The 13,892-nt window shown below is 40.5% G+C and overlaps 1 protein-coding gene across 7 annotated transcripts in view; it reads right to left on the bottom strand.

The window, feature by feature from the left end:
• Window positions 1-13,892, bottom strand: part of PUM2 (pumilio RNA binding family member 2) — a 128,913-nt gene that overhangs the window by 48,518 nt on the left and 66,503 nt on the right. For 6 of the 7 annotated variants that reach the window (XM_006137572.4, XM_075923436.1, XM_075923433.1 and 3 more), the window contains 6 exons: window positions 13,477-13,664; window positions 12,647-12,819; window positions 9,220-9,490; window positions 8,811-8,904; window positions 5,536-5,661; window positions 1,065-1,201 (listed from right to left, as the gene is read on the bottom strand). In XM_006137572.4, coding sequence (XP_006137634.1) covers window positions 1,065-1,201; window positions 5,536-5,661; window positions 8,811-8,904; window positions 9,220-9,490; window positions 12,647-12,819; window positions 13,477-13,664 — 989 coding nt within the window. The remainder of the gene's footprint in view (window positions 1-1,064; window positions 1,202-5,535; window positions 5,662-8,810; window positions 8,905-9,219; window positions 9,491-12,646; window positions 12,820-13,476; window positions 13,665-13,892) is intronic. The other variant, XM_075923432.1, reaches the window with a different exon arrangement.

The following is a 13,892-nucleotide window of genomic DNA, read 5'->3' as shown; positions in this document are numbered from 1 at the left end:
AACTAACTGAATGAGAGAAAACTGCTAAGAGGCACTTGCAGAACAAGAGCAAAAGCACAATCTAACAACCGTCACAAGCAGCAAGAAGGAACTGAGAGGGTGGAGGGCCATCAAGGGTATATATTAGCCAATATAGCAGTGCCATTCCAGGGAGTCCCCCGTTGGCTCAATGGGTACTGATAAGGGAAAAAATATCCAACGATGCATGCATGAACACTTACATGGACTGGACATGAGCAATCAATTGAAGAAGAAGAAGGAGAATATTTTCCAATAAGAGGAAAACTACTAGACCTACTAAAGCAAAACTGTACCATGCTGCACCATCATAAGAACTTCAAGAGGATGTGGCACACTAACCTGTTTTTTTTCTGTTGACTGTTAAAATCATTTAATTCTTTCTATGAATGTTTGTGCTAATTATTCATGCAGTGCTAGTTACAAAGGGCTCGTCTATGCTTGCAACAGAACAGCAGCACAGCTTCTGTGCCACTATAGAGATATAGTGCAGACTCTACTACTCAGAGAAAAGGTTTTTCCTGTTAGGTTAATAATCTACCTGCCTTACAGGTAATACCTTTGGCCTAGCACTATCTACACTGGGATTAGGTTGGCTTAATTATGTTACGTTTTTATGTTATGCTTAATTATGTTTCGCACCCCTTAGACACAACCTATCATCAGTGTAGACTAGGTCAGAGCATTAAAATCCATCTTCAGTAAGCCATAGCAACTCAGATGAAGAAAAAAAAGTTAATGTAGGATTGCAACAGTAGACAAACAACAAAAATAAAGATTAATTATGCAGCAGGTGAAAATCAACAGATGCTGATATAATTGGTAATGTTAATGAATGTAATGAGAACTACTCAAATACTAACTAAAACTTTTTGGCATACAGACAGCTGAAAAGCACAAGAGAAAGTCTGAAGAGTGACATACAATTTTTATTTATAAATCCAGCTGAATTCTCTTTTAAAAAACTGGTATTTTGAAGTGGCAGACTTTATAAGAACAAACCTTAAAAATGAAATACTGTTCCTCTGCATGAAGAATGTACTTACTTGTTGCTGTCCTTGTGCTTGTGATGCTGCCTGTTGATTTGCTGTGGTGTTTGCAGCTGCGGCTTGCTGCTGAAATAAATTGGCTGGATATACCCCCCATGGAACTCCATAATACTGAGGAGGGACCACAGCTGGACCTAACAAAAACATTTTTTTAAATTTACTGTTCATCAAAATGATTATTCATACTGCAACAGCATCTATACTGGGAATGTAATAGCGTAGTTGATTAACCGATTAGCAAAAACTTATAGGTTAATGCTACACACATTCTCTCTCTGCTCCCCGGCAGTAAATATTTTATCAGGCTGGCCAGCAACCTGTCTCAGTCCTGGCTAGGGTTGCCAGATGGTTTCAACAAAAATACTGGACACACTTGACATTACATCACAATCTACATTACATCTTATTTAGAAAATACCGGACAGCTATATTTTCTCATTTATATTTTCTCAATTTGTTTCCTGAAAAGAAAACTCAAATACTGGCCTGTACGATTCAAAGCCAGACACCTGACAACTCTAGTCCTGACTTGTGATGGGTCCCAGACCAACTGCAGCTCTACATGTAAAGTGTCTTAGGAGCTGGGCAAGCAGGCAGACAGCCTCAAGTTTTGGCTTGCGCTGGGTCCGGAGCACAGACTCACCCCGCCTCAGACAGGGGCTGGAGCATGGGGTGACAGGCAGACAGTCTGTGAGGGGAGCTGGTTTATAAACTGGCTTCATTTGCAGACCAGCTCTGGTTTGGCAAACCACACTGCTGCCTCTGATACAGTGGCAACAGCGCGGAGTGGCAGGGGGACTCCTCAGGTGTGGGACCGGAGCACACTGGCTGCCGTCCCCGTTCCCAGGGACTAGAGTAGTCAACTAACTGATAAGAATTCATGAGGCTAATAGACTATTCAATTAACATCCCTAATCTATACTGTAGGGATGTTAATTGTTTAATTTTATAAACGTGTAACTGCTGAATTTTTTAGCAGTTACACATTTACGCACAGGGGGCTGGCTTAAAAGCTGGTTTCCTGAGTGCACTGGCTCTCACCTGCTCCCTTTGATAGAGGCAGCAAGGGGTAAATGCATGTGACCATTAGGATTAACTAATGGAGCCCAGGTTTATCGGTTAATTGTGTGATCTAGGGATGTTCGATATTGTGTAATTGAATAGTTGTGTAACGGCATAAAAAAATCTTAGTGGTTACATGACTATTTGATAGTCCCCGAAAGCTCGGCCAGAAGCCAGTGCACTCACTGCCCCACTCCTGGGGAGCCCCCTGCCACCCTGAAGTGCTGCCTCTCTATCAGAGGCAGCAGCGCATGGTGGTAGGCAGGAACCAGTCTGTAAGGGGAGCCAGTTTAAAAAACTTTTCTCTGTCCAAGTTCTCTGAGGACACAGGCTGCTCAACAGCAGCAGCCTGTCCATGGAGGGGGAGAGGGAGGTGTGTCAAGCTTACCTCCCTCACCTCTAGCTCCCTATCAGAGGCAGAAGTGTGTGTGTGGGGGGGGGGGGGAAGAGAGGTCGGGTAGATCTGGTGCTTGTGGGGAGCCAGCTTTTAAGCTAGCTCCTCAGGGGCACCAGCTCCCACTCCCCTCCCCACTTTGCTGTCTCTAAAACAGAGGCAAAAAAGGGAGGAAATGAGTGTAGTCTACAATTTACTGATAAGCTCAGGCTTACTGGTTAATCATGGAGTCTCCACACGGTGACTTCCCTAGTGTAAATGATGGGTACACACTAACACCCCTACTCTACACCTTGATCAGGATTTTAACTGTGCTGTGTTAGATGCTTAATGAACACCACACAAAAGGCATCATCATCCCTGATACACATTAATCTACTTTAATTTTTTATAAAGAAAACTTGCCTTGTAATTGTCAAGAGATCTTTTGTTCAACCACTTTACCAAACAGTAGCTTATACCCATATCTTGATGAGGAAGAGCAGTAATTACTTTCTGGACACACTATATTCAAGCTATCTTCTATAAATACATTTATAAAAAGGTCAAGAAATGTTTAACAGCTATTTTAATAAATGGTTAATCAACTGTTCTAGAATGAACTCTAGAACAGGTGAACTACCATCACAGCTTATGGCAGGGATGGGGAACCTATGTTTCTGTGGGCAGATCACTCTCCCTCTCTCCCCCCCCCCTGCTCCCGCCATACACGCACCTTTCCTTGATCTGGTGTATCCCAGCAGAGGCTCCCCCCTGCATGGCTGGCTCTGCCTGGTTCAGGGGAAGAAGCGGCTCTGTGTGTTGTGGTTCCCCCTTCCTCCAGGATGAGGGACTGGCAGTGCAGGGAATCATGTCCAGTAAGAGAGGAAGGGGGCCATGCCTGCAAATGCAGGATGGCACGGAGCAACCTGTGCCCCCCCCTTGAAGCTGGATCAGGTAAGCACTGCAATCTCCTACCCCTATCTAACCCTGCACCTCATACTCAGCCTGCTCCTGCACCTTACCACCCACCCAGACTCTATATCCCAACCCTACTTCTTCACCCTACCTCTTGTCCATACCCTGCAGCCCCCACCCACCCTGCTCCTGCATCCTACCTCCCACCCAGATGCCTCATCCCAATACCCAGCAGGTTTTTGCACTCTACTTCCCCCCTCAAACCCCACACTCTTTCCCCACTACCCAGAAGCCTTCTCTCACACACAGCACCCCTCATTTTACCCTCATATGAAAGCCTAAGGGGATGCCACAAAATCTACTAGCTTTGGGCCCCCAGAAGAACTAATGTGACCCTAGGGGAAAGCCCTGATCCTTGGAACTAATCCCCTTCCCCCACAGGGCTGAAGCATGAGGAGAACCCTGATGCCCTGAGTTACATTAGTGAGGTGAGTGACCTCTCTCCCCTCTTCTCACTTGGAGGCCAGGTAAGTGACTTCAGGGGTTTGTTGGTGGTTTTTTTTTTTGTTTTGTTTTTGTTTTTTAACTTCTCATTTGTGCACGGCTCCCAACTGATTTTTTCTGTGGGTCAGTGGCCCGTGACCGAAAAAAAGGTTCCCTACCCTGGCTTATGTCCACCTATAGCACCTTCTATTGCACTCTTAATCAGCTAACACCCATACTTCCTATTCTAAGCTATAAAGCATGATTTTAACATCTATTAACTGGTTATAAAACATTTATAGTGGAACTCTTGCTATTTTGAGGTCAAATTTGGTTGTTTCCACTAGAAGGTATCTGATGAAGCTTGTGAAAGATGCTGAGTGTTGGATGAATCATTGTCAACTGAAGTTACTACCATTAGAAATCAAGTGTCCATGTTCCATGGTCCATTAATGTCAAACAGATCAAAAGGAAACATTGAACTCCTCAGTCCTCCATTAGTTTAAGTAGGAGTTCACTATAATCCAAACAGGTACATATATATGACCAAACAACTTCTGGGAATGGGATAAACAAGAGGACTTACACCATAACAATAACTACCCTTTTGGTATGCTCTTATAAAGTTAAACACACACAACATTCAGTAAAGTAAATGTAAAAGTATGCTCACAGTCAGTTTTACCACACTTGTTAAAAAAAATTACTGCAAGATTCCACATGATATATCCAGCCTCTCCTGCCTAAACAAAAAACCCACAGCAACTTTCTTGACCCTTTTTCTTCAACACTCCTGATTCTCCACTTCCTCATTCTATATCCCTCTTCTCTTCCACAAATATAGTCATGTAATTTTCCTTTGACACTCACACGCTAAATAATTTCCAGTCTACTTGCAATATAAAAAAACCCCTAGCAGCGAAAGGCTCTACTCCTCATTGCCAGTCACCTTACTCATGAAATGTTACAGTTCTCATACATTATGTGCATATTTTATATTTGTTTCCATCCCCATTACAGGGAGACAACACAACGTAAAATAAATCCATCACTTTCCAAAATGTAAGCAGCATTTCCACATACTATATTTACACTCAGTCCTCTACAATATTTGTGGTTTTACAACCATATCTTTTTATTTAAAGTTATTTTTTGCCCTTCCTGTTGCTATACGAAGGACTGATGTGGACAGGAAACGCACAGTCTACTGGACAGAGTATTACATAGAATCTCAAAATAAATGATTTTCTAACTTCAGCTCTATCAATGACATGTTGAATCTCCTTGGAAAGACATTTTAGAGCTTCGGGTATCTCAAGTTTTTCCAATTTAAAAAAAAGAACAATACTGAATTTTTAAAATAATTTTCAGATAATATATGAATTAAAAAGTAATCTACTAGACAAAGCTACATTTGATATTATTTGTAACAACCAAAAGTACGAAGTTTAGAAAGAAATATCGTTTAAGTGGATCCTGCCCTCCTAATTATCCATAGAAGTTTTTTTAAAAAACTACAGATATTGATTTATCTACAAATAAATCATTTTCTCAAAGATTTATAAATGCATTTTACTATTTTCTAATTCTGATCAGTAAGTTAAAATAAAAATTGAGAAAAAGTTGTGTTACCTGCTAGTGTTGCTGCTGCAGCTAACCCTGCTGCAGTGTATGGGTCAGTACCTGGAGGAGCAGCACTGATAATATACGGGTTTGGCACAAAAGCAGCTGGAGCCAAGCCTGCTGAGAATACACCTGCTATATTAATAAAAAAGATTCAATTTTACCAAACACAACCAAATAGTATCACACATTTAATCAATGATCACAAGTTAAGCTTACCATGTAGCAAATGGCCAGTGCACTTTTCCTTGTTATGGTGAATCAAAGCCCCTCCCTCTGCCCCTACTCTTGGACTCTGCAAGTGCTCTGGAGTGGGAGCTAAAAGGAGCAGGGAAGGGACTGGGATGTTAAATTTAGTTTAATCAACTAATCGACAGATTTTCCTTCTGGCCCCGGGAACTAACCCTACTGCGGCTCTGCCTGTTAAATGTCGGCAGGTCCTTCATCTCCCTTTCACCCAGATAAGATGGTGGCCAGGCTAGGGTTCTGTGCCTCTCCGTCCTACTCATGGGGGTGAAACGTGCTTGGGAAGGTAAAGGGCGTGAAGGAGGAGGGAGTGCACGCGTGGCCAGTGGCTGCTCCCCTTGTCCATGTGGAAGTAATGGCCACACTCCCTAGAGGGGACAGCCTTGCTCTGGGGAGCGTGGGGTCAGGGTGGGGTCAAAGAGAAAAGGGGTGTTGGGTGATGGCATAGTGGGGTCACAGGGCAGGAAGGTGTTGGCATGGGCTGTAGGGTTCAGAGGGTAAGGGGTCAAAGGGTATGGGGCATAAAGGTGGAGGTCCAAGGGTGTTAGGCATTGAGGAGCAAGTGGTTGGGTTGGGCTAGGCGAACAGGCAACATATGTTTGCATATGTGCATATTCATTATTTGCATAATGAATATGCAAATAAAATGTTATTGGGTCCACCAAAAGTTTGTGAATGGGTTTGCCAGTCCACAGGATAAAAAGATTGGGAACCACTGTGCTAATCAACCACAGCGTGCCTTCAAACTACAGTCAGCTCTCTTTCTCCCTCTGTCTGACTGAAGCATATGGGGGGGGGGGAGGGGGGGGTTTACTGGTTCTTGGGTGGGGATTCAGGTGCTCCAATTACCAAGTACAGGAGACCTTCACAATTCACAGAACCTTATTTGCAAATTTGTGTATTCATGGGTCTCTCCCTTCCCCCTATTGCACCCCATCCTCTGGCTTAGGAGGGGATGGGGAAAGTAAACATGGCCTCAGGGCACAGGCCTGTTTCCAGACAGCAGCAATGGTCAGGGCTCCCCGCACTTACCATGATGACTGGGAGCCATGGGGAGCTCATCACAGCTCCTGGCCTCCACAGCTCTCGGCAACTGCAGGGAGCTCACGAAGGGGCCTCCCTCCAACTCAGCATTCACAGATTTCACCATCTGCAGTGATACCAGGAATGCATCCACCACAAATGGCGAGGGTTTACTGTAACCTTTTCCAAGTCCACAGAGAACAAGGCCTTGATCATCCTAGGGCTTATAAACCTCTAATCTACCACTCCCATGCAGCTCTCAGGCCCCATTGTATCACAACTAAGAATGTTAAAATTTTCAGCAGGTATACATTTACATGCGGAGGAAGGCAGCTCCGGTGTCGGGAGCCAGCTTTTAAGCCCGCTTCCTGCACATACTGGCTCCTGCTGAGCCACTTGCACTCCCCCACCTCCTGTGCTGCTGCCTCTGATATGGAGGGAATAGGAGGGTGGAGAGAAGAGGCAGCTCTGCAGGAGCCTATACAAGAAGAGAGCCGGCTTTAAGCTGGCTCCCACCTGCTTTTTTTAATACAGACGCAGCAGCAGAAGGTGGTGGTGGGTGGGGGAGCTTTCATGGAACTAGGAGGATTAACACCTATAAGCTCAGGCTCACTGGGTAACCATTTACCTGATGTTTTAAAGTGAAGACAAAGTAGCAGAGAAATAATTACTTTCAATTTTTCTCATCACAAAAGTGTCTGCCCTAATTCCATTCACTTAGGTCACATGAAAACAGACAACTAAATATTGTTAAATTTTACAAGTATTTATAGTCTCAATATTAAGATGGGTGAACTTGAGTGTGTTATTAAATGAGGATATTGATATAATAAGCATAAAAAACCTGGTAGAAAAATGCTAATCAATGGGACATTAACAAGAGTACAAAATATATAGGAATGATAGGAGATTATGTTGGTGAGAGTGGCACTTATGTAAAAGAAAGTATAGTCAAATACAGTAAAAACCTTAAATGAATCAAACTACAGGCAGTCCCCGGGTTACGTACAAGATAGGGACTGAAGGTTTGTTAAGTTGAATCTGTATGTAAGTCAGAACTGGCATCCAGATTCAGCCGCTGCTGAAACTGATCAGTTTCAACAGTGGCTGAATCTGGACACCAGTTCTGACTTACATACAGATTCAACTTAAGAACCCCAGGCATCCCCAAATCTGCTGCTGCTAAAACTGATCAGCAGCTGATTCCAGGAAGCCCGGAGGCAGAGCAACTTTGCCTCGGGCTTCCTGTAGTCAGCCGCTGGTCAGTTTCAGCAGCGGCTAACTTGGGGACGCCTGGGGCAGAGCAGCTGGGGTGCTGCTGGGTCACCAGCACATGCCAGAGCTGCTTGCTTGGGAGGAGACCTGAAGTATGGCCCCCAAGCGCTGTGGCTGGGCCCAGGCAACACAGAGCAAAGCTGTGCAGCAGGTGCATGAGCTGGGCGGGGTGGGGACCAGAGCCAGGAGAACACTGCTCCAGGAGGGCGCAACCCTAACACCCCCCCCCCCCCCACACACACACATTTCAGAGAGTAGTCACGTGGTCAGAGCTCCTGGGTCGGGGATACTAGGGAGGGGAGAGGCTGTGCAGCTGAGGTGGGCAGCAGGATGCAGTGACATGATGATGTCATTCTGTCATCCCGCAGGAAAAATATTTTACTTATATATTTGGGGACAGAGAGAAAGAATATAAGCGCATTTCCCATTTTAATCTCATCCATATTTTCAATATAGAGTTCTACATAAGTAAAACTAATTTTCAGTCAAACACAAAAGTGTGGTAGGCAAAAATTTAGGTAGAGGAAACATAAGATTGCAAGCTCAATTTTAGACTCAGTTATACAGAGTAGGCACAATGCATTTACTATTTCCCATTAATTAACTAATTAGAACACCATATACCAGTAAACTTGAATTAGATTTGATGTTTAGTAACCTGAAAGCAGCCTAGCAAAATAATACCATGTCAATTTTTTCGTCACAGGCTTCTAAATATTTATGCATTATCAATATCTTACCTATGTGTGGCTGCTGAGCTGCAGCCAATGCGTACTGCTGCTGCTGGGCGGCTGTTAACTGCTGGACAGTTAGAGCATTAGTCCTCTGGAAAAGCTATGATACATAAACATTCAAGTTTTCAATTTAAAGATGTGAGGCACACTTCCAAGTTTAGACTTTACATATAAAATACTATAAACGTCTTCTGACGGGTTGGAAAGTTGTGCACAATATATTTTATATGGAAATTTAAGTACACTTATTAGTTCCCATCCTAGTCTCTCTCAAGTATAGGAGTTTAATAAGGTGAAATACAGCAAGCATGTTATGCTTAAGTTAAATAATCAAGAACAAAACCAAACTGCAACATCTTCAAACCACAGAACATTTTAACCACATTCTCAACAGTTCTATAAGCACAGCACTAACCTGCTGTTGAGAACTGTAGTCAAAGAGTCCTACAGTAGCTCCTGAGGAGTCCATTTGTACCTGATTACCAGGATAGTCAAATTGTAAAGAATCAAGACCAACTTGTTCCATGGCATCCAGATTCTGAGTTTCTGTGTTTGAAAAGTCTTCTACCAGAGGTTTGTGGGCTGTAGGATTGGGAAGTGAACCTAATCCTTCTGTGGAGTTAGGGTTAGGACCCAAGCGCTCAGCTACTTCTGTTGGGGAGGCTTGTCGGCTTCCAGGAGTACGACTGCACAGAGGAAATTAAAAGACAGCCTCTTACAGCCTTGATAAATAAATCAATTCTATATAAAGCATATTAAAATCTGCTGAAGGAGAATCTTTTAAAACATGAAAATGTTTACAAATATGACTAAGACAGAAGATTTGCTGTAAGCAATTTAACAGGCATATAAAGGTGACCTAAGTCGAAAGATCATCTTTAGCTTTATTATTTTACGTGCATTATGAAGCCCACTGGAAAATATCTCCAAGCTCATAAGGCTCAAATGACAAACTACAGATTAACTCGGCTACCCCCTGAAGCAGTTGATCTGTATAGAAAAAACAACAACAAATGGTCTGGTAGTACTTTATAGACTAAAAAAAACATGTAGATGTCTGTGCCCACGAAAGCTGATGATACCATCTACATGTTTTGTTAGTCTATAAAGCGCTACCAGACCATTTGTTGGTTTTTTTACGGATCAACTGTAAGGGCTCATCTAGATGGCAAGTTAGTGCCTGGCAAGCTGGGGTTCAAATCTACTGCACACTAAAAGCACCCTACTGTGCTCCCATTTAGAAAATGTGTCTGTCCTACTTCTCTCATTTTTACAGCACTCAAAGGTTTAAATCTCACTGAAATAAATGCATGGTGCCTCCAGAAAATCTGCAGACATAAATAATCCTGAACTTTTCATTATTTAAAAAAAAAAAATTAAAAAAATCCAGAAGCCTGTCTTCTTTTGAAGGAAAGAAAGAACGCTATAAAGCGTCTCTTTTCAACAAACTGGTTCAATCTAGAACACAGATAGTTAGACACTCTAGTGCTCTGATGGTGACAAAAAGCAATACCACAGCACACTTATATTTATTTAGGAATCCAGGGGACTCTTATCTGTTCGTAACCCAGTCTGGCTCCAAACCCAGGTTATGCATTAAAAACCACTTAGCACTGCTTTTTCTTTTCCTGTGACACTAGGGCAGGCATGTCCAAAGTCCGGCCCGCGGGCCAATTGCGGCCCGTGTTCCGGTTTAATACAGCCCCACAGGTAATTTGTCAATATCTATCTTTTATGGCCCCCAACGAATCCATATGTATTGAGATGAATACATTGTAAAATCTCAGTTAATGTCAGTTGGTCTAAATCAGTTATAAATATATTTGGACACAACATGTATACTTGGTGTTATGTTCCTGTTCATATTTTTTTAACTTAAAAGTTGACAGACAACCTTTATTACCAATAATATGTAATGTACTTTACAATGTTCCTGACATATATTTCAGCTTCCTAGATTTTTTTTTCATCTGGCCTTCAGATATGAAAGGCAGAGTGATTTAACACCTGTTTAGATTTGTCATCCATGTGACTAAATGAAAAGTATGCCGTTTGCAATAAACTTTGCATAAAATAGTTAATTTGCATTTAATTTTAATGGTTCAAAGAATGTCAGGCAAAATGGTCGGCCCTCACGCATGTTCACTTAATCAAATCTGGCCCTCTTTGAAAAAATTTTGGACACTGCTGCACTAGGGCAACAAAGCTAGGGACCAAAGAAACTAAAGTTTCATTTATCAGTTATTTCAATATCCATTTCACTTATACAGGAAGAAAACCCATACTTCAAATTAATTCAAAACACTGTTTTAATATAAATATCATGAAATACAAGAAGAACAGGACAAACATTTAAAAACATAGTTAGGATAGGTTTGCTCCTTATGGTGGTGCTATTGTGTTGCTATAGTTAAAGTTGGGTCAATAGTTCAATTATAAACCTCTATTTTCAGGGATTTATAACTCTGCTTCAAATTGGCCAGTTTAGTTATATAGCCTTGTCTATTATTTCTTGAGAGGTTTACTGGTTTTGGATGCTTTTTTGCACTTATGCAAATAAAATGTAATTCCTAAAAAAAATCATTTGAAAACCATTAAGTTTTTAATAGTTTGTTTTTCTTTAAATAATCAAAAGTAATGACAACACAGACTATAATTAATCTAATCTGCATGCACAGTAGACAATTTATTACAAATGTAATTTACAATTTATTACAATTGAAAAAACGTTTTATTTTTGCTACTGCAGCATGCATGCATTCCAAATGAGTGACAGTCGCTTTTCAGATACACAATGTGTTTGGGTTTCTCTTGTGTTATAATTGACGTTTATTATTTTAGTATTTTTTAGGGTTAGTATTTTTTAATATAGATGATCATTTATTTATCCAAAAGCCTAGAAATGGGTCTGAAGGATCCATTTTTATTCCAGGGTAAATATGCATTTCCTTAACCTTCTAACATTTAAAAAATAAAATTAAAATCAAGCAAACATTTAAATATATAGGTTCAATTTTAGAGCAAGAAAAAAATATTAACAGTTAAAGATGACAATGACAATCTTTAACTCAAGGTTTGCATGCCCCCATTTTCCTGTCTTATCAACGTTTATGTTAATTATCAAGGATTCATTAGACAGGTATTTAGATACCAAATTGATTGGTACCTTGCAAATACCAGATTCAAGGTTTAATTAAATATTAGATAAAATAGGGTGGCTACTTGTGAGGATTGACTGGGCTGTTATGAGCGGGATCAATGGTTTTCTTTTAAAACAAAAGAACCTTGAGTAAATGTCATTCTTGTCAGCATTAAGAATGGTGCTGACTAGCTAAGAAGGGAGCTCGCATCACATCATGGTGGTCAAAGAGGATGAAGTGTGTGAGCAAACTCAATTGAGTTTCCAACAAATTATACAGTGGAAGGATGCAATAGCAAAAAGTAAAGGTTATATTAAAATTCTGCAGGACTAACTCTTGAACATTAGCCAAATGTGAAAGTTATGAAGTTTAAGAAGAAAAAGTCAGAAAAAGTAATTTAGTTCATGATTTATTAAATAGATAAAAGCCTAAAGCCCCCTTTAATACATCTTACACACTGCCTTTTGCAGGTAATTTATTTTGGAAAAAAAAAATCACTAAATTTAAGATGAACTTCTCTCTCATGAAAAATGACACACGAGCTAATGAAATTGTAAGCAACATGGCACAGCAGGAGGGGGAGGATGTGAGATAGAAGAATCAATCTACAGCTGAATAAATGTTTGAATCTGACACAAACCAGAACTGCAGGTATCCCTAAAGAGATATGCTCGTCTTCTTGAGAAACAGTTAAAAGCTTACTTAAAATCTTTGCAATCGGCATCCATTCCATTTGGCAAACCTCTGCCATTTATTTTAGTAACATCCTCATCATCTCCTTGTTTAAGATCTCTGTTTTTGTCCTCCTCAAATGGAGAAGCCTTTCCTTTCTGATCTCCTTTCTCAGGTCCATCTGTTTCAGCATCTCTAGTGCCCTAAGGAAAAAGAATCTGTTTGATTCTGAATATTGAACAGCACAAAAGGAGCACCATAAGATGACCTACTTCTACACTACAGTGCATGTAAAAATACAAACATTGTGTTTGAAATGAAATTGCATTTGGTAGGTAACTTGTTTATGAAGTTTCAACCACATGCAATTAATAATTGTTAAAACATAAAAGGGCATTGCCAGGATTTATAAAAGAAAAGTAACTCAACCTTAACTATAGCGGTGCTGGTAAAGCAATGACACCACAATTTAGATCACTATATACTGTTAAATAAAGGTCAAATAAGTGTTTTCAAGATCTAATAATATGAAGCTTAAAAGGCCAATTTTATATTTCGTTTTAAATATAGATAGTTAAAAGCTTTTATAACTCACCAGTGATTTGTACAGTATTTTTCTGCCTGGATTTGAAGTGATTGGTAAAGAAATGCAATAATTTTTTTCTGAGATATTTATTCAAAGCCAAGAACTCCCCAAATGCTTCTCCCTAGCCCCTTCATGTTAAGACCTTTCAACTAAGGAAAACAGATGTGTAAGAACTACACATTGCTCAAATAAAAGGAAGGAAAAATACAATACAAAAAGTAACTATGTACAAGAATTCATAGCACTGCTGTGCTTAAAACATTAGATTACTTACAAAAGCTCCTTTCCTAAACCGGGAATCCAATTTATCTGCTGGAGAGGAACTTAATACATATTCTACCATGCTCACTCCAAGGCCACCACTCTCTGATCGAGGAGACAATACAGCATTTACTTCACTGTTTCCATGAAAACCCTGTCCAGGCTTTCTCTGTACCATAATAGGCTGGGACATAGAATGGTCTGTTTAAAAAAAAAAAAATTACTAATCTGTACTTTACAGTATAAATTGTATAAGTTGTTAACATTTCATAAAGAGGAACATATTAAGCAAACCCAGAATATTACAATTAAATACAAAGCCAGTTTCATTTTTCTTTTAAAAAGTTATAACTGACTATATTTAATAAAAAAATCTTTTTTTTTAATCAGTTGAGACAAGTGTTACTGGCATACCATTGTCATTTGTTC

This window comes from Pelodiscus sinensis, chromosome 3 (genome assembly GCF_049634645.1).
Source record: "Pelodiscus sinensis isolate JC-2024 chromosome 3, ASM4963464v1, whole genome shotgun sequence".
Lineage (NCBI taxonomy): Eukaryota > Metazoa > Chordata > Testudines > Trionychidae > Pelodiscus > Pelodiscus sinensis.
Note: the sequence above shows the minus strand (reverse complement) of the source record. Positions and strands in the feature narration are given on the sequence as shown.